Source organism: Meles meles, chromosome 4, assembly GCF_922984935.1.
Source record: "Meles meles chromosome 4, mMelMel3.1 paternal haplotype, whole genome shotgun sequence".
NCBI classification, from domain to species: domain Eukaryota; kingdom Metazoa; phylum Chordata; class Mammalia; order Carnivora; family Mustelidae; genus Meles; species Meles meles.
This window is the reverse complement of record NC_060069.1, coordinates 90,396,306-90,418,436: the sequence shown is the minus strand read 5'-3', so window position 1 is coordinate 90,418,436 and position 22,131 is coordinate 90,396,306. Positions and strand designations below refer to the sequence as shown.

General features: G+C 35.1%; 1 protein-coding gene across 2 annotated transcripts in view; it reads right to left on the bottom strand.

The window, feature by feature from the left end:
- The window catches only part of PLOD2 (procollagen-lysine,2-oxoglutarate 5-dioxygenase 2), a 96,766-nt gene that overhangs the window by 33,703 nt on the left and 40,932 nt on the right, over positions 1-22,131 (bottom strand). For both annotated transcript variants that reach the window (XM_046002161.1, XM_046002162.1), the window contains exons 2-6: positions 21,424-21,515; positions 17,801-17,937; positions 6,455-6,618; positions 2,928-3,040; positions 678-741 (exon numbers count right to left, since the gene is read on the bottom strand). In XM_046002161.1, coding sequence (XP_045858117.1) covers positions 678-741; positions 2,928-3,040; positions 6,455-6,618; positions 17,801-17,937; positions 21,424-21,515 — 570 coding nt within the window. The remainder of the gene's footprint in view (positions 1-677; positions 742-2,927; positions 3,041-6,454; positions 6,619-17,800; positions 17,938-21,423; positions 21,516-22,131) is intronic.

Below are 22,131 nucleotides of genomic sequence, written 5' to 3'. Positions count from 1 at the left end.
GCACACAAAAACACCGACACACAAACACCCACACAGTCTATAGTATATGTGCCTGGTTACCAGTTACCTTCAGCTAGGTAAAGTACTCTAATACTCATACTCCTAGTAATTCACAATATGAAGAATTTATACTGAAAAATGTGTAATAATAAGGTATAATTAACTTAAAAACATATCTACAGTCTCCAGAGGGTGAAACACTAAATTCTAAATTACCTAAAGCTAGAAGCTTATCTTTTTTTGCACTAGTCTTAGGACATGTTTTAAATAAATGAATTTCACTACATCAAGCTAAGCTCAAGTCTATTATTTTTTAATTTTTATTCTATTTTATTTTTTTAAGATTTTATTTATTTATTTGACAGAGAGAGAGACAGATCACAAGTAGACAGGCAGGCAGAGAGAGAGAGGGGGAAGCAGGCTCCCTGTTGAGCAGAGAGCCTGATGAGGGGTTTGATCCCAGGACCCTGAGACCATGACCTGAGCCGAAGGCAGAGGCTTAACTGAGCCACCCAAGCGCCCCCTTAAGTCCATTATTTTTTAGTGGTAATATCTATACAATAAACCTTAATCATACTCCCAAAATGGATAAGACAAAGGACAGACAGTTGAAAACACAGTTGAAAACACAGGTATTCATTTGTATACATAAGGAATTCAGTATTTAGGAAGCATACCTACAGCTCCATTTAAAGCCTGGAAAATTTTGCATTTGTGATCCAATGTGATGTTAATAGCTTCCTAAAAAGAATACAGATACCATTGAAAATGACAACAAATATGCAAACAACATATCATGTTACCATATTTTATTCTTTGCAGATTTTAAGGATCTTATTTGTAAATTTTTCCAGCAATATTCTTCTGAAAGACAGAATTTTATAGTTGATTGGATTAAAGGATAAAGGGAATGGCCAAGTATTCATGCTACCCTCCAAATATTTCCACTTCCTTACCTTATGACTAATTCTGGCCAGTGACTTTTAGCAGAGCTGAAATATTTTGCTTCTAACCTGGAGCATGGAGCTTCCAGTTTGAGACCCTAAGTGTGCTCTCTCTCTGGCACGTGCACTGGTAAAGTCTAAGATGGCTGCTCTGTCAGCCGGGGTCCCAGGTGAGTAAGCAGAAACCCTCTGCTGACCTACAGTGGATGTATAGCAGGAGAAACAGACCTCTGTTGTGTTAAGCTCTTGGGGTTGGGGTAATTATTGCAGCATAATTCCCAATCCGACTGCTACAATAGGTTTATAATTAATCAGTGTAATCATAAAGATTAATCTGCTGTACAAACTTTATGATTCTCAACATAACAGTTTTTCAGCTACATTTCTCTGTATAATAATACTCTTAAAATTGACTTTGTATATTGTTAGAGACTGATATTTGTGTCCCCTCAAAATTCATATGAAGTCCTAATCTACAATGTGATGGTTGGTATTTAGAGACAGGGCCTTTGGGAAGTAATTAGGATTAAACTGAGGTCATGAGGGCGATGTCTTCATGATAGAATTAATGTCTATAAAAGAAGAGAGACACCAGAGAGTTCATATATACTCTCTCGCTCTCTTCACGTATATATGAGTGTGCCTTTGTGTCTCTGTGTGTGTGTCTCTCTCTCTTCAGCATGAGAGGACAGGTCAAGAAGCTGTTGTTGTCTACAAGCCAGAAAGGGAGTCTACACCAGAAACCAACCAAGCTGGCACCCTGATCTAGGACTTGCAGCCTCCAGAACAGTTTATGGTATTTTGTTATGACAAACAGACTACGACACATGCTAACCAGATAAAATTTTATGCTACCAGAGAATCTTTTTTTTTAGTTCAATTAGCCAATATATAGTGAATCATTAGTCTTTGATGTAGTGTTCAGTGATTCATTAATTGTGTATAACACCCAGTGCTCATCACCACATGTGCCCTCCTTAATACCCATCACTCGGCTACCCTATCCCATCACCCCCTTCCCTTCTGCAACCCCCAGTTTGTTTTCCAAAGTCCAGAGTCCCAAAAAAATCTTAAACAGGATTTATACGACTAAAAATATTACGGATTCAGCAGTGAGAGTTCAGAGAAAGCATCCTGAAGCAGAGACAACTAAATAAGACTCAAAGTACATTCCTAGTTGAATTACACTGAGAAAGACAAGCATGATGCTTCATGGACTAGAACTCATGCCAATAGTAGGTCTCTCCTCCCAGATTAAAAACAAGTCGTCAGGCTTGCTCTGTCAGGCACATAAGTGGGAAAGCAAAAAACGGAGATGAAGAAAAATAAACATTTTAAGAATAAGGTTTCTTCAGTATTAAGTGTCTAATGAAAATATTTAGATGATTGAACTATTTATCTAAGGAACAGAAACAGCTAGAGTTGGAAACTCACCATAAAATATACTTTAAAAAACTTGTTTACAGTAATACCACCTACAAATTATATAATTCAGGACACTTGAGAACCATGTCAGTTCTAACTTATATCAGTTACACACAGTGAATTTGTGAAACATTAACTTACATTACGTAAATATACTAAAAATATTCTCAAATTAGGGAACTTTGGTTTTACTTTTCTCCAAGGTTTCATTTAAATCAATCTCAGGATTGTTCTCTCAGGGACTGGTAATACAGCTATTGTCCCTACAGTCCCTTCCTTAATAACAGAACTCAGATTTTCAGTAGGATGTTTCTGCTTGAAATAAAGGCCAACATTTTCTTTCCATATTGTGCATAGCCACATAAATATGTTCTGGTCAAAGAAAAGAGATTTTTTTTTTTCTTCTAGAAAGGTTATTTAAAGAGAGTTGATACAACTGAGATGGCCCTTTATTTACTATTTTGCCTGTTAACTGCCTATAATATGGATGCAATGGCTGGAGCTCCAGTAGCCATCTTAAACAAGGAGGTTACATTGAAAATGGGAGCTATTCCATACCCTCTTCAGTGGATCAATGTAAATTTTGGTGTAAAATAGCTGATCATCATCATTATCCTGGAGATTCCATTGTTGAACAATCTTGTTGATATATGGAGCATAACCAATAAATCCTGCAATATAATAAAGTGAGATTAGAGAACTTAGTAGTCAAAGACCAAAACTTGTGTCTATTAATTCCACTGACCAGTTGCATAGAATTGTAAAGCCTTTAGGCCTAATCCTTAGGTTGGAATTTTACAGCTCACCATGAAAAAACAATGTTATTGAGCATCGTTTGTTTTATATATAAACTAAAATAGAGTGAGTTTTTACTACCACCAACTACAAATCAGAGACTCACATAAACACATTCCCAAAATTAACTGACACAAGAGAGGGAATGTTTTCCAAGGCCCCTAAGGGGAAAAGTTACTAGGAAAAGAACAGAATAAGACAGAGAATTTTCTTCTTGACCTTCTAAAATGCTCTTTCTTGAATCCTTTGGAGAGAATTCGCTGTTTCTGGGGAAAAAAAAGTCTCTACTACAGTGGTTTTAATGTCAGTGCCAGTGATGCTAACAAAATCAAAGGAATGTTGGAAATGTCACTGACTGCAAACATCTCAAAGAAATTCTATTATCTAGGCCATTTTGGAAATTTTTTCCTTTCCTTGAACTAGTCATTATTGTACCTGCTAAACCATTTTCTGGCAAGATTTTGTGTGTCATAGTCTGGAGAAGGAAGTCTAAAATTGGACTGTTCCCCTTGGCCTTCGAGCATAAGCATTAAGTTTGCCAGTAACAGTTGTCTTTAAAAGACACAGACAAAAGGATCATTTTTCCCCCTTTTAAATCTTCCTCTGCATTTCAGAAATGCAGATGCTATGTTTCATTGACATGCAATACTTTTAAAAAGGGACAAATGTTAGGTTTGAAAGAAAACCTAATTTTTTTACCTTCAATATTAAAATTTCCTTGTAGGAATAAAAGAATGAAAAGAAATAAGTCTAGGAATAATGTTACCTAGAGAAAACAAGACAAAATGAAAACATGCTTAAACCAATCACTGGTTGCTCATTCTTATTATTTTCATCAAACTAAAAAATCCTAAAACACTGGAAAATAGTGCATTTTTAATTCCTATGACCCAACTACTATGAAGAAAAATATGTCTAAGTAATGACACATGACATTTTTCAATGGCTTATATTGCTGTTTTTCAAAAATTAGTTTCTCTTATCCTTTTTATAAATCTATTTCAAAATTGAAAAGAAATTCCATCTATTTTCAAATTATGTGAGATATATTTCATATATTTATATTTTTTATTAAACTGCCATATTATGTTTATAACATTCTGAAATTTTCCTGATTAGGAAACATGTTTTCTTTCCATGACATATATTTTTAAACTAAATGATAAAATCATAAACAAGGGACACCTGGGTGGCTCAGTGGGTTAATAAGCCACTGCCTTCGGCTCAGGTCATGATCTCAGAGTCCTGGGATCGAGCCCCACATCGGGCTCTCTGCTCAGCAGGGAGACTGCTTCCCCCACCCCTGCCTGCCTCTCCACCTACTTGTGATCTCTCTCTTTGTCAAATAAATAAATTTTTTAAAAATCTTTTTAAAAAAATCATAAAACTCTTGTCCCTTAAATAACTCCCCATTCATGAAATTATATACACTTTTATTGAATATATTTAGATTTCCTAGCATCACTTTAATTACTATGACTACAGAAAGCACAAAAATCATGTTTTGATGTCCTTATATGATCTCTTTCCCACTTAAAAGCAACTTTTCCTCAATTACACTAGCTCAAAAAGGCACTCACTTGCTAATTTTCCGCTGTTTCCACAGCACTGTACATCTGTCTGAAATTTAGATTCCTGAATAAATATAAATTGAATAAATATATCTCTATGTAGGTGCATTTACATATGCTATTTTACTACATATGTCATCTTAAGATAAATTAATATATATAAAATAAAACTTCTCCCAGAGGTCCATAGCTAAATGGTTTTTTAAACAATTCAGATAAATTAAAAGCTAGCCATGTGTTTCTGAGAACCTGACAGTTTGGAAGCAGATGTTACACCAATCCATAATTAAGAGTTCAGACAGAGACATCAAAAGTGAGCAACAATCCTAGGAGATGCTTCATCAGTATATAAAACTGTAAATCTAAAAGGAAAAGATGGTTAAGGCAATGAGATCAGAGTGACCAATGTGAGAAAACCTAGGTTCTGACTTGAATGTGGAAGTAAAATCCAAAGGTGGTAGATAGATTGGGAGAATAATAAAATGATCAAGATATCCCCCAAACGATAAACTATGGTTGTATTGAGATGGGGAGAAAAAGTGAGCTGAAACTAGGCAATACAAACTGGAATTTAAGGTTTCAGAAGTGCAGTATTTATAATGGGCTGACAAAGTTCCAGGGTACAACTATGGGAATGGGTTGCTAAAATATATTGTGGGTAAATAGAGCTGGCATTCAGGCATATTGCTTGTTAAAGGTTTCATTGCTATAAGCAGCTTGAGCAGAGCCTAGAAACCAAAAAAAAAGTTGTTACCTCAAGTAGTACTTACTTGAACTAGACTGAATAGCATCAGTTATACACATGCAAATCACCCCCAAAAATTTGTTTTCCCACTGTGGCTTGCAACTTCCATCCAAACTGTTTTTCTAACTTGTCCCCCATCCTATTTGCTTACATCTTCTGGTCATACGTTTATATTAATCTCAGTCTAAGGAAAACATTTTGGAGTCATAATAATGCCCAAAGTCAAGTTTTATTTTATTTTTTGAAGGGAGAGGGAAAATGTAATAATTTGTTCCTTTAATCCATGATTAAAGCTAATGCAATACTTTATACCCAGGCATTCAATGCCAAACTTTTTGACTAGTGACTCTGATATATTTAAAATATAGATAAAATTAAGTAATGCCTATTTTTATAGCTACATAATCATAGCTTGCACTTTTTCCTAAGTATGGGAACTTACTAAACCCATTATCCTATAGCCAGAAAATTCTCCATGAAACTATAATCAGAAGACCTGAATCCATGTTGTTTTTCCTTGAACAACTGAATGTCTTTAGGAAAAGTCACTTAAATTGTGGGAACATGGATTTTCCCACTTTTAATCTGGAAATAATATTTATACCATTTAGTTTTGTTAGGAGCATCATATGGTATGATATGTGGAAAATCTTTTGTCAACTACAAAACATGCCATAGATTCTGAACTGATATATTTTTTCATAGTAATAAAAAGATAATGGTTATTTAAAGTTTCATGTCTATAGCTACATATATCAAGAATAGGTTGTTTCTACGGACAATGGGGAGGATATGTGCTATGGTGAGTGCTGTGAAGTGTGTAAACCTGGCGATTCACAGATATATACCCCTGGGGCTAGTAATACATTATATGTTAATAAAAAAAATTTAAAAACTTTTAAAAAAAGGTTGTTTCATCATCTTTATAATTTTCTGTGACTAGCATTAAACTTCTCTGCTAGTATCTTACCCACCTCCCGAATTCAGGTAGCGTTTCCCAATGTGCACAATGGGATACTTGTCTGCTAGTCTTTTATCTGGCCACAGAATTCCATCTGCTGCAAACACAACTTTGTGGTTTGACTTTTGGAACTTTTTTAGAACTTCTTCTGGACCACCAGCAAATATGACATTAAAGCTGTTTAATGAAGGGGGAAAAAGAAGTTTTAAAATACACTTGTGAGAATTTAGGCACATAAACCAAGAAATAGTCGCTAATAAAGTTAGAATTTAAAATCCAACCTAAGATTAATACCAGCTATTTACAGAATACTCCAAACAATTTTCCCTCAAGTTAAATTATATGGATTGTACTAAATTATTCATGTTTACATTACATTGGCAAATGAAGTCCAAACAAAGACAACTTTTTTTAGTTCTAGTCTAATGAAAATGTTAAAACAGTGCTGAAAGGTTAAGAAGTCAATAACTCGCTGTAGAACTTAATAAAATATAGACGTAGTCATTGACAGAAGCTGCCATTATAACTGCCTAATGTTTCAATGTAATTTGTACCCATCCATTATAATGTCTGAAGATTTCATTATCTTTGACAAAATGTGTTCAACTACTCAATATCACCTATATAAATTTATATTTGAATCACTATTTAGCCTATAATCTTAAAATAAAAGTGTTTAGACAACTGCATCTTTTTAAAGCTCAATAAATTTGAAAAAAAAAAGTCTAAAAGTTGACACTAGGATTTAATGCCTATGGTTTCACTGATTTTTCTGGAGACATTATTGCTCATTGTTCATTCACAGAATGATATTGATTAACAAAATAGGAAGTGTAACAGCCACTACCGGATATGCTTCCAGTCTGCAAAAAAACTCTTTATTTTTGTTATAACCCACAAATTCTTCGGCATCCTTTTTTTTTTTCTTTCCACATCAGAGTACCTCAAGACCAAAAGTTTCTAAAGATCATAATTTATTGACCTGACATCCCAGGCAGCGAACGATAAGAACAAACAAATGTTCACGAATTCAGCACCAAGTCTTCCTACCAGCTGATAGTCTAGAGTCACTGCTGTGATATGTGAGTGGAGGAGTAAGGAGGCTGTTCCACTGCCTATCCCAGCCACCCTTGCTCTCAAAGAGCTTGTTAGTATGCCAAGATAGTAATAACACATCAGGCAAGATTTAAGAACTTTTTAGATGTGAATTACTTTATCAAAATAAAACACACTATTGCTCATCTCTATCAAAGTAAAAACCTCATGAAGTTTTAAAAATTACTTTAGCAAGAATAGTGTAAGTTTATCCTTGTGGCAGAGATGCTGATTGACCCCCATATACTTTTCTGAGCCTTTATTTGAGTAATGGAATCCCCCTGTGTTAAATGGGCACATGACCATCCTCCTAAGGACTACTCTGAAGCTAGATGTGGCCACATGATTACGTCTGTCCCGTGGGATGTGAGCGGAACTGGTGTGCTTCTGTAATCTCCAGGTCCTGTACTTTACAAAGGAAGCTGCTTGCCCTCTGCTCCTTCCCTCTCTTTCTTCTGCTTTCATGGTGAACTACACTTCATAAGTAACAAATACTTGACATACACAAACCCTCACTGTATAGCCCACTTTTGAATCTTAAAGCAAAACTGAGAGTTAAAATGTTACTAATGTGCAACTAAATTTAGTAATTGTGCCCAGCCAATTTTTTTAAAAAGTAAAAATAAGGCTGGGATCAGAGAGATTGACTATTTCTTTTCATTTTATATTGTTCTAGAGGATTGAAATTTTATGATGTTTTTTTCTTCAGTTATAGAAAATAGTACCTCAAAATTAAAACATGTCTATATATACACATTTTGGTACATAGCTTTTTCTTTCTTCCAGAATTGGCAAGCTTCTGTTAGTACTATATATTATATATAATATATAGTATATAATATATATATACTATATATTATAGTACTATAATAATACTATTATATATATAATACTATTATATATATATTATATATAGTACTATAGTACTATAATAATACTATTAATAATATATTCATAAAGGGACTGAGGCCATGCAATTTGAAGTCTGCTAGTTGGGTTTCTAAGTTCAGCTCTGCCACATGCTGAGTAACCTTAAACCAGCTACTGAAATTCTTTATGCTTCTATTTCTTCATGTAGAACATAGGAGAAGGGAGCACTGATGTCATCGAGTTATTGAAAAAAAAACAAAAAATTAAGAACAATACATGGCACATTATGAGCACTAGTTGAAGTTAAAATTAACATTATTGTTACTAGAAGAGACTGCAGTAATGGGAAAGGCAGGAGAAAACTCACTTTTAAGTTTATACCAATCTGTAATTTAAAATAATTTTATTTTTATATACACGTGTGTTAAGATAAATTTTAAATCAGAATAAATATGTTCTGACGAAAACCTCAAACTAACTTTTCCCTGTTGATTTAAAAAACTGAATCTGACTACACAAAATAATACTTTAAAAATATCAATTTCCTCTTTTTCTTATAAACAAGTACAACCTAGCTCCTCAGTATGACCACTCTAGATTTCTGCCTACTAAGATAATCCTATCTATTCTAACAGGTTTACTTTCCCGAAGACAACCAGTTGTTGATATATTCTTTTTAATATTAAAGATTAGGAAAGAAGACCAGTATCATATGTAATTGAGTCTCGAGAAGCAAGGAAAATAAATCAAAACTTCTGAGACAGAGACTGACCTACAAGTTGCAGAAGAACCCCAATACATTGTCTGGACACAGAAAAAAGAGCTTATTATGTCAGAGAATCACATGATTGGATACTGAGGCCAACTGACTCAGAAATTTTGCAGGTAGCACATTTGGAAAGTGAGAACTTTCAGTCTTTATAATCCTAGTGAAGGATATAGTATCCACATTTTATGTCTCAAACTATTAGCAAAAGCCAGTAGCTTGAAAAGGAGCATTTGTAGCAACTTTTACTTTTATGATTCCATATTTTACAAGTATGCTTTACCTTTATAACAAAAACCAATTATTTTAAAGCAAAATGTAAGTGCAAAAATTACATTCACATAATTTAAGTAAGAATTTGAATAAAAACTTAAGGTTGCTAAAACTTTCCCATCGTATTTTAGTGGCATTTTTATTTCTGTGTTTAAGTACTTTAGAAAAATTCTCTAAATTGATTTAAAACTTTTCAAAGGGAAGAAAGTTTTTCTACTTAAAATTACTTTGGCCAGAACAAACCAAATAATCAAATTTTTAAAAAATGCACAACAGTCACAAAAATAATTCTCATAGGAATTTGGTCCATTTAAATATGAATAATAAAATTTTTCCATAGTTAACTCTGGTAAATATTCCTGGGTCCTGCAAAAACTATAAGGTCCCACCTTATGTGGTCATATTGAGTTCTCTAACAGACATGTCAGCGTTCTATCTCCAACAGTTCATTCAAACATTTACAAGCGTTTGTCCTTCTGTGTTCCCTGTTTCTGTGGCACCATCAACCACCCAGTCACCCAAGTTGAAAATCTTTCCTCCAGCCTTGCCTCCTCCCTTTCTACAGCCTCTCTCATCAAATATTTCACCAAATCCTACTGATTCCATCTACTTAATCTATTTAGCATTCAAATCTTCTCCACTCTCTCTAGAAGACACGGGACTAGATTGATTGAAAAACCCTACGAGCCCCCCACATTACCTATCTCTGCTCCACTTCTGATAAGGACTGTCTAATAAACTCTCCTGAAAACCATTCCAGCCAAGACCGGATCAGTGGTTCTCAACTAGGTCTAAAGCAGGACTCTACAAATAATTACTATCTAGTCTTTTACAGAAAATACTTTTGGCTTTGAGGGCAATATGGTCTCCTTTTCAAGGACACAATTCTGCTATTGTGGTGCACAAGCAGCCAGAAGCAATAGACATAGCTGTGTTCCAATAAAACTATAAAAACAAGAAGTAAGCTAGACCACAGTTTACCAATCCCTGACCTTGGAATAAAGTCTAAAGTAATCAGCATCACAATAATAACATTCCATTAAGTAACCTGTTCTGAGACCAGACTGAATTATTTGATCTGTCATCTGTGTTTACTCATAATGTTCCATCCACTTAGCACATCTTTTCCCAATTGGGTCCACACCATTCACTCTTGAGGCCCATTTCAAATCTCACCTCTTCTAAAAACTTCTAGTGGATCAGCCTAAATGGAAAAGATCATTCCCTTTCTTTTAACTCCCACAGCTCTTTTCGTTTCCCCTTTCATGAAACATTTTATTTCTTGCTCTTCATGCTAGGAATGCCTATTTTATACTAGACTGCCTGTTCTTCCTTCATCAGCCAGCTCCACATCTTTATTTATCCATGTATTCCCCTAAGCCTTGTATTTTGAAGATAGTAAATATTTGTTGAACAAATGAATGAACAAACAAATGAATGAATGAGTCATCCCCGGTCTTAACAAGAAGCAAAAGTTACTGGGTAGCCAGAAAAGAAAACAACAGAAGTGTGTTCCCTAATTTTATTTATTTGTTCCTCCCCAATCCAACAATTTCTTCATCACTGACACAAACTTAAGCCAAAAGTTATAATCACCCAAACTATTAGCAGCTAGCGTTGAAAAGCTTGAAGTCTAATGAAACTGAAGCACACAAGTAGCAACATGCCTTTAATCATGTCCTCACCTTAATACACATCAATATTTCTATAGATAATATCACAAACCAGCACTATGAAACCACTGTCCCCTCCCCCTGAAGAAAAAAAAAGGCACTTAAAAATGTCAACCAGGGGACACCTGGCTAGCTCAGTCAGTAGAGTATGCAACTCCTGATCTCAGGGTCATGAGTTTGAATCCCACATTGGGTGTGGCACCTACTTAAAAAAATAAATAAGTATTTTTTAAACAACATCGACTCAGTTGAACTTAAAAAATACATTACAATAAAAGCACAGTATAAAATGATAAATAATTTACTGTAAGAATTTTGAGGAAGGGGTAGGAATTAGCTTTTAAAAAGTGGGTACTATTTTAAAAACTAAATATTACTGGGAGACTTTTTTCTCCAAATGGTATAGACTTTCATTTCCTGTACAGAATTCTTACTGAGGTTGGGTAGAGGTAGAAGTTAATGAGGACACTGCGATGCTGGAGAGTCATTTTCTCCGGACTGTTTTCTGAGTGGCTAGCACTGGAGTAACCTAACAAAGAAGGTAGCCAAGGCAGGAATGGCACCAAGACACCAAACTACTCAAGCTGCTAGCTAGCTACCTGTGAGGCCACGAGTCACCACTACTTGTTTCTGGGTCACTCTCCATATTGGGAAAATAAAAAGTCAAAAGTTAGGTTAATTAAATGAAAAAATTTCCTCTACATTTAAATAATAACTAATTTTATCTCTGCAACATGAGAACTTTTAAATCTGACACATATTTAGTACACAGTAAATATTCAGTAAATCAACGAGGGAATTAAAAAAAAAAAACCTTAAAAAATCCCCCAAACATGCCAGATACAATATTTATAGAGCTATGGATGGAAAAATGTATCCGGGGGCAAGATTTCTGTCCCACTCAGCCCTTTCTCCCTGATTCCAGTTCCAACCACAGGGGCTAGCACCGTATTCTGCACATAACAGATACTTAATACATGTTTACTCAAAAGAATAAACTTTAAGGAGTAAGCAATCTGGTTTGGAAAAATAAATAAATATATATATATATGTATGTTACATATTATACACACACACGTATTTGTATACATATATACACAGGCAAATTAATGCCATATGAGAGTATCATATATCAATTTACATATAGACAGATAATATATAAACATACATATATATATATAAACACCCAATGCTTCTTTTGCATATAATTTATTTCATCTTCATTCTAACATTCAGTAAATATTAACAAGAACATTTGAACAATTTGAAAAAAACAAGTCACTCATTTCCTACAAAATTCCTAGCCCTATTTCAGACTATTCTGGATGAGCCAGAAGGCAGGGCAATATATTTAAGTGACAGCTAATGATTTCAATCTTCCATTCAAAAAAGGGAAAAAAAGAAAAAAGCAATACTAGAACTAAGAACTATGATACACTTTGCCCTTCTTTCATACTAACATAATGAAATGTTGTCCATTTCTAATGAATAGGTTCTTTGTGTCAGCACACTTAAATTGTCATCACTGCCAGGAAGGAGGAGTCCATCAAATAAACCTGCCATAGTTGGTTAAAATTATAGTCATCATACTTGGAAAGCTTTGCTTTCAGAAAATTTTTATTGTGTCTTCTGTATAAACTATGTAAGACAAAAGCTGCAGGCATGTTGGGTATGTAACCTGAACTATGAAAGGTATAAAATACTTATTTTATGGAATAAAATAGAATCTGGTCATCTATTAAATGAATAATATAAATTATATTTATGACAACAATAAAATCATAAAAATATTTTTATAAATCATAATCAAAACAATCAATACAACATAATCTTTGACAATTTTCTAAAAGTAAATGATTCTAAAGAGACTATGCCGAAATGCAATTTTTTTTAACATCCAAACATTCGGAGACATATTATGTCTTTCAAATTAGGTCTCTTCAGTTTTATTTGCAAAATTAGTATAATGTGAATTCCTTGAGCGTGGGATCTATGTTTATCTTTTCCGTAATGTTAAGTTTAATCCCTAGATCACAGTTTGTGCTCAAGACATGTGTACTAAATGTAAAATGGAAAGTCTTTCCACTTACCTCACTTTCTCAGCAAAGTAATATTTAGATAAAGTAAAAAAAAGAAACATTGGCCTAGATATGGAAGACCAGAAGCATCATTTTCTCGACTTCTGACAATCAAAATTTGTTTTTCTAATAATTTCAATCTTTGAGATTTAGAAAATTTGGATGCTTTCCTTCCTTTATAAATCATTTTGTTTCTCTAAATGAATGAAGAAAATCCATCTTTAAAAACAGTTACAGGGCACCAGGTGGTGCAGTTGGTTAAGTGCTGACTCTTGGTTTTGGCTCAGGGTTGTAGGATCAAGCCCCATGTCGGGCTCCACACTCAGCGGGGATTCTGCTTGGGGCTGTCTCTCCCTCTGATCCTCCCCTACTCTCTCTCAAAAATAAATAAGTAAATCTTAAAAAAAAATTAAAAACAGTTTCAAAACATCCACTATATTTCTCCTCTTGCAAGAGCTATTCCTCGCTCTTTTATTTTTAATTTGCTTTTATTTATTTTATTTTTTAAAAGATTTTATTTATTTATTTGACAGAGAGAGAGAGAGAGAGAGACCACAAGTAGGCAGAGAGGCAGGTGGGGGTGGGGGGGAAGCAGGCTCTCCGATGAGCAGAGGGCCCGATGCGGGGCTCGATCCCAGGACCCTGAGATCATGACCTGAGCCAAAGGCAGAGGCTTAACCCACTGAGCCACGCACGTGCCCCTTCCTCGCTCTTTTAATGCAAGTTTCTGTTAGCTAATATTTATGAATACCTTGCTATTTACCCAGACAATATTTAAACCAGGTACATCCCCCAACTTCACTGCTTGGAAATAAGGAGAATTAGAATCCAACATGGTAAGTGAATGGAAGCTAGCAATATATAAGGGGTAAGGCATACACATTAACAGAAAAGATTTGTATGACTAAGATTATCTCTGCATTTTCAAGCAGTGTTACTTATCCTCAATCCATGTCCCAGAACAGAGCCAACTAGAAAACTACTATAATAATGGCTTTACTTTATATTCATTTCAATTCTATATTGACTTCTGTATTGTAACATTGACTACAATTCTAATTTTTTAAGTTCAGTCTTCCTTACTATATCATTCGATAGCAAGAGCTTATAAACTGCAAAGTCAATTCGTTTATCTTACCTCAAAGTCATAGAGTTAATTATATTTAAACAAATACTTAAATGAATGGAGTAGTCTCTATCTACCAAAATCCTTGATATTTTCATAAAGGAAATACTCCTCTTGGTGAGGCCAATAACCACCACCAAATAAGTCTTTTAAATATCTCACATATTGGAGTCTTTCAAAATGTAGCACCATGTGGGGGCGCCTGGGTGACTCAGTGGGTTAAAGCCTCTGCTTTCGACTCAGGTCATGATCCCGGGGTCCTGGGATCGAGCCCCACATCCGGCTCTCTGCTCTGCAGGGAGCCTGCTTCCGGCTCTCTGCTCTGCAGGGAGCCTGCTTCCTCCTCTCTCTCTGCCTGCCTCTCTACCTAGTTGTGATTTCTCTCTGTCAAATAAATAAAATATTTTTTAAAAAATTAAAAAAAATGTAGCACCATCTGCATTCTGTTTAATGCCATTATATTCAACACCACCAAAAAAAAAAAAAAATAGAAATTTCTGCTCTGTCCAAATTCAAACTCAAATAATTATACCAACTTTATTTCTAATTACTTCTAAAGAATCTTGGAACACTGAAAAAAATGAAACAAAATTTTAAAAAAGGAATTTTCTTAAGTCTAAAAGAAAAAGAATAAAAGAAATAAGCAAGGTTTTCATTGGACATTAATCTGATACCCAAAATATTCTACCTCATGCTTATCTCGGGGTCTGGATTCTGCTGGTTTGTAATTTACTCTATCTAATACAGTACAAGCCTGTGGAGATATTCAATTTGTATCTAATTTACTCATAATAAAACACTTTGTTACATACTGGTCTATACATTATTCTAAAAAAAAAGGAAAAAAAACCCTGTTTACTATGTAATAATTATTAGATCTGACCATCTGTCTTCAATGTGACTAAAGTAAAAGAAACACATAATTTACAAGGTAATTCTAAAAGTAATGCAATGTACCTTGTAATAAAACTCAAAGGGCTCAGATACCTTGATTAAGGTGAATTATAAAATCATTATGGAATAATTTTTCTCCTTAAGGGAATATGCAGCTACCAAGCTACAATATTTGTCCTCAAAATCGCTATGAGTCAATTCCAAAAGAACTCCTCACACTCCTCAGTTACAAGTCATCAAATTCATTATAATTATTGGTAGTTGCTCTAATCAAGGAGAAAGTGTCAGATTTATAAAACATCTAAATTATATTCACATAGATACACATACATACACACACTACAGTATGAAATAACTTGAAAAAAGTTTGTAGTACTTTCTTTTTTTTTTTTTTAAAGATTTCATTTATTTATTTGATAGAGAGAAATCACAAGAGAGGCAGGCAGAGAGAGAGGAAGGGAAGCAGGCTCTCCGCTGAGCAGAGAGCCCCATGCGGGACTCGATCCCAGGACCCCGAGATCATGACCTGAGCCGAAGGCAGCGGCTTAACCCACTGAGCCACCCAGGCGCCCTGTAGTACTTTCTTATATGAACAGCTTCAGTTTTCATTTTAAGAACCCAAACCTTTGACAAATATTTGTTTATAACTAAATTAAATATGATAAATCTTACCCTATAGAGTATATTTATAAATATCTAGTCTCTTAATTTTAAATGTTCATCCAAAAGACAGTTTAGAATACATATTCCCATGGAAGAAATGTTATAAGTTGTTTCCAAATTAATTCACAAAAACCTATCTAAATAACACAAGGGATTATTTGGAGGTATTGGAAATGTTCTAAAGAGCATCTGGGTGGCTCAGTTGGTTAAGTAACCAACTCTTGATTTTGCTCAGGTCATAATCTCAGGGCTGTGAAATCAAGCCCTGCATTGGGCTCTGTGCTGGGTTTGGAGCCTGCTTAAGATTCTCCGTCTCAGGGTGCCTGGGTGGCTCAGTTGGTTAAGTGCCTATCTTTGGCTCAGGTCATGATCTCGGGGTCCTGGAACTAAGTCCCACATTGGGCTCTGTGCTCACTGGGGAGCCTGATTCTCCTTCTCCCTCTGCGGCTCCCTCTGCTTGTGTTCTCTCGCGCTCTCTCTCCAACATAAAAAATCTTTAAAAAAAAAAAACAAAACTCTCTTTTTCTCTCCCTCTGCCCCCTCCCCCCAAATAAATAAATCCTACTGTTGTCTTTTTTGTCAAGCTGGATCTTAACATATCACCTGAATAAACAAATGCAACCTCAAGCAGTTTTCAGATATCTCAAAGTATCCCTTTTCTTAAAGAGAAACAAATGGCATCTTATTACATCCGTTTCTTCCAAGGCTAAATCTTAGATTGTGAGTGGTGGTGGGAGGAGGTAGAATGCGGCAGGAGGGTAAAGGTAGAGGTTAAGAGGTTCTTCTGAAAACACAAGAGGAGGCTTGGGTGTCTAAAACCGTTACTGGCACATCTGTGGTAACTTTCACAAGCAGAATTTGCCTCAAAGTCAAGATCAAAATGTACATGTGGCAAGTACAAGCTCACCAAAATGGTTGTTTGAAATCCATGGTAATTTTAAACCAAAACATACTTAATATTTAATCTGAACAGTTATTATGAGTTTCTACTCTTTTTCCAAGGATAAAAAATATATAATAATAGATTCTGCAGAAAAATTCCCAATACGCAGGCTGATAACAGCTATCCCACATTTCATGTTGCAAGAACAGTTTAGCTATAAGCAGAACTTTATTTCCTTCCTGGTAGACATTAGGGAAATTCTAAAGAAGCAAGTATACAGAGCCTCTCAACCTTTAATAGTTGATGGCACCAGGACTTCATTATGTCAATTTTCATTTCAATTTATGCCTTTCTTATTTATATATCTGCATAACTTATGGTTTTGGATTTTCAAATTGAGGGAGAGATATAAATAAACTTTCCTAAGTTACAGAGGAAAGTGCATGGGTATTTGAAAAGAGCAATCAATGACAAAAAAATAAAAATAAAAAGGTAGAAAAAAATGGAAGAAAGAAGGTAGCAACCACTAATAACTCATGACAACTTGACATTATAAAAACTTGTAGAAAGAAGGTAAAGAAGTACAGTGGACACTTGAAATGACAATGAAACAATATGCAAAAAGATATTCACAAATTGGAAAGGCTTTTCTTTTTAAAAATGGGCTTTCTCATTTCTCACTTATAGTTTTTCATGATCTGTTTCTTTGTGGTTGACCAGGATCCACTGAGTTATTCTCCTCAACAGAAAAGCTCAACATGATCTTTCTTCTACCTCAAGTTAGGATTGAATTATGAATTTCATGAAAATGTTAGCTCATGCCATGTTTTCTCATTGTTGCTTATAGTAACTCATCAGATTCAATCCATTACATAATTATATCAGACCATTGTTTTATAATCATGAGTAAAATCTACTTTTTAAACAATAATTCCTTGTGAATAAAATAGTTTAACATATAATCTGCAAATATGAATTTTGACACTTTGTAAAAATAATTTCATGTAAACTTAAAAATCTATAGATTATTTCTCTTACCATTCAGTAAACAAAATAACCAAATCCTCTTGATTGGCATAATGTTCCATGACTTCTTTCATTAATCTCACTTTCTGGCCCCCTCCAATACTATTAATTCCATCACCACCTCTCCACTCTTCTCCTTGACCAAGGACCTATAAATGAGATCAACATTTATCACTGAGTAAAATTCAAGTGATGACAGTAACATAAAAGCTAGAAGTCATCAACAACTTGTAGAATATGACATAGTATCCACTCTTTCAACATTTTACAAAATCACGAAATCACGATGCGACAGAGAAAAACACTTGATGCACAGGTCAGGTCATGATTCTTCAATGTTATCCACCCCATAAAATGCCATTCCCAATTTTACCACTTCAAAAGGAGAGTCTAATCTAAGGAGATCGGGGTGGGGGGGGGGCACAGACAGTATTTCTCATATCTTATTTTTTTTTTCATTTTATTTATTTTTTCAGCATAACAGTATTCATTCTTTTTGCACAACACCCAGTGCTCCATGCAAAACGTGCCCTCCCCATTACCCACCACCTGTTCCCCCAACCTCCCACCCCTGTCTCATATCTTATTTTTAATTTGTTCAGATAAAATAAAAAGGAAAATACAGAAATTTCCATAACACTTTTCAATCTGGCAGGAAATCTGTCTGATGAACACTGAAAGCTCAATAACTCCTGGACAGGGCCCTTGGGTGATTTTCCTACTAAACCATATGGGTCATTCAAGGAAAGACAGAGGGCATTAGGTCCAATGTCACCTACTTTACCTTATAAATCTTAAATTCCCGTAAACCTCAAAAGCTTCATAATTTATCAATGCAAGAAATTGCCTAAGCACAGTTAATCAAAGCTAAACTTGCAGCTGTTCTCCTCACTGCTTGCCTCAGGCTCAGCAGTTGGCTCCCACTTTGGAAATGCATGGTAACACTGGGCTGCTTCCATAGTTTGGTGATTATAAATAATGCTGCTATAAACATAGAGGGGCATGCATCCCTTGAATTAGTGTTTTTATATTTGGGGGGTAAAAATCCTATAGTGCATTTACTGGGTCGTAGGGTAGCTCTAGTCTTAACTTTTTGAGGAACCTCCGTACTCTTTTCCACAGCAGCTGCACAGTTTGCATTCCCACCAGCAGTGCAAGAGGGTTCCTTTTTCTCCACATCCTTGCCAATTCCTTTCCCTTGTGTTTTTGATTTTTGCCATTCTGACAGGTGTGATGTGATAACTCATTGTAGTTTTGATTTGCATTTCCCTGATAATGAGTGATGTTGAGCATCTTTTCATGTATCTGTTGGCCATGTGGATGCCTTCTTTGGAGAAATATCTGTTCCTGTCTTCTGCCTATTTTTCTTAAATTGGATTATTTGTTTTTTGAGTATTGAGTTGTATCAGTTCTTCATATATTTTGGATACTAACTCTTTATTGGATATATCATTTGCAAATATCTTCTCCCACACAGTAGGTTTCCTTTTAGTTTTGTTGCTTATTAGAAAATAAATACTATTAGCTCCAACATCACTAAACCCTGAACCAAATATAAACCTGGCTGGCAAAGTCCATGGGGCTCCTAGCCTCAGATCTCTAGTTGTTACTGGATCACCATCTCTACTGCAGGTTGGAGATAAACGCTACCAAGAAAACTCAAAACTGATGTGGATCTGGATTCATATTGAGGCTAGTCTAGGAGTATTGTTAGTTTTTGTCCTAAAAACTGGCCTCCTATAGCCCTGTGCTTTGTTATACTTAAACTCCAAAACCCTTCTGGATTTCTCCAATATCACAGTAATACCAGACCCAGCCACATGCAAGAGCCTACTCTGTGCAGTGCACCACGTTAAGCTCTATTCTCTATTTTCTTTCCACTCTATCAGTGTGTCAAACTTTAATATGAATCAGAATCACATAGAGGGTCTGTTAAAACACAGACTGCTTTGGGGTGCCTCGGTGGCACAGTCTGTTGGGGGTCTGACTCTTGGTTTCAGCTCAAGTCATGATCCCAGGGTCATGGGATTGAGCCCAACATCAGGCTCTGTGCTTAGTGAAGAGTCTGCTTGAGATTCTCCCTGTGCTCCTCCCACTCATGACCTCTCTCTCTTAAATAACTATTAAAAAAAATATAGGATCCTACTGTCTCTGACAGGCAGGGTCCTGCTGCTAGAGTTTGTGATTCCGTAAGTCTGATGTCAGCCTTGAGAATCTCCTTTCTAACAATTCCCCAGGTGATGCTGATGCTGGTGGTCTGCAGTCCACACTTGAAGAACTATTACATTTCATGATTGGGAAGACAGCAAGAGTCACTCAAATGGGCTGGGTCCAAGATTTGACATTTCATAGCTATATACTCTAGGGCAAGTTTTCCTTACCTAGAAATGAAATAATATCTAGCATATTTGGTTTCAACAGAATACAATATATAAAGTTCCAAACAGCTTCACATATAAGGAATATCCACACTCTCCCCAGTCCAAACTCTAAAGATTTCCCCTCCTTACTGGATTTCAGCATTATGTTGCTCTGCTTTCACAACTTACTTCCATATGCCACCTATCAGTACATACTACTATATTTTTCCTCTATCCTAACAAACTTCTAACCTATTTCTCATTTATTCCACATTAAACATCTGGTTGTTAACACTAGAGCTCTTTTCCAGCAGAGCTTAGCCTCCTTAATAGCTGCTCTATATTAACATCTGTACCTAGTCTCCCAGGGGTTATGTAAGTGAATACCACCTTCTTTCTACATTACATACTAGAACAGCTCAGTTTTTCCCTAAGCAAAATGATCTTCTGCTCTTTTTTTTTTTTTTTTAATGTTGTTTTTTGTTTGGTTGGTTGGTTTTAGGGTTTTCTTTGGGGGGAGGTTTGTAAATGTGTTCAGTTTGTTGGTTAGTTGGCTGGTTTGTTTTCCTACTTGGGATACCTCCCCATCCACCTCTTATTTGTGAAAAGACTTGGCTGACAGATCCTCATTTCTATAAAAAAATATATAAATAAATTAAAAAGGCAGGCCTTTCACACTCAGTTTACTAGTTCTACCAAAGTCCCCAGGTTTCCTCTGATCATTTATCAATGAGATATTGTCCTGGAGGTCAGTCTTCTAAAAAACATTTTTATACTTTTATAACATTCCGAACTCCTCTAAAACAAACAATAGGAAGAACAACTCTCAATAATGGGACAGAAAAGGTGTTTCCCTCACAGCCATGTTTCTAATTCTCTATAGACAAAGAAACAGACTATGACAGACACACCCATTACAAAAAAAAATTCTTCAAAGTGAAAAACATTACTGTCAAATCTGTTATACTGTGCTTATATATGACCCCTCAAAAGAAACATAAATATATATAACATATTTTATGTTGTTTTATATAATGTGTTTATATAAAGCATTATCAAATATGAAGAAATTATTACCTAAGTGGCACAGTATTAATAAGGTCAAAGTATACCTGTAAGACAATCAACTATATACACAAACTCAATAACTATGTAACCAAATTTCAACTCCCTTGTATGGATTGCAGATTGTGGGGGTGGTATTTTTACTGTTATGAAAAAATGTACTTAAGTCATATATTCTAACATCTCCATGAATTAAAAGATATACTGTACCTTCACAGTATAATTGAAGTATTTGGCAGACTGCATAAATCGATGGAATCCATCACTTTCTTTCGTTGCTACAGTTATGACTAATAATTTATCTGCAAAGACAGAAGGGCTAACATAAGATGGTTTACCAAGAGGTTAAATGCTCCCACTTTACAACCTACAATAGCGATTAGAGTCCTCACTAAACCTACCCACCTACCTCCTGTTAGTTTTTGTAATGAACTCTTAAAAGCCACAGCAACATTGACATCACAGTCAGTACATCGTTTTTTTTTAACAAATAAAGGAAACCAAATCAGCACTGCTCTAGTAAATATACAACTTTTAGTCACCATTTTATAAAGGATGATGATTATTTTCTATCCAACATAAAACCACTTCTTAGTAGGAGGAAGTAGATTTAAGGAATCATTTCGAAATACCCATAAAAGCTATTAAGGAGAATCATTATCAGGAAAAGACATACTGGAAAATACACAAAGGAAGCAAGTACATTAGCAGATATCAAAAGTGCTGGGACATTTCTTTTAACCATAGGACATAGAAGGACCCGTGGACTAAGAAAGCAAAAATTAACATCTTTTCAACATTCTAGGCACTGAGCTGTATTGCTTGATTCTCACTTGCCTGTTACCAATAACCAAAAATCCACAAATTTATAAATGTCTTCTAAGTAATAGGCAATTATTGAAAATAGCATTAATGCAT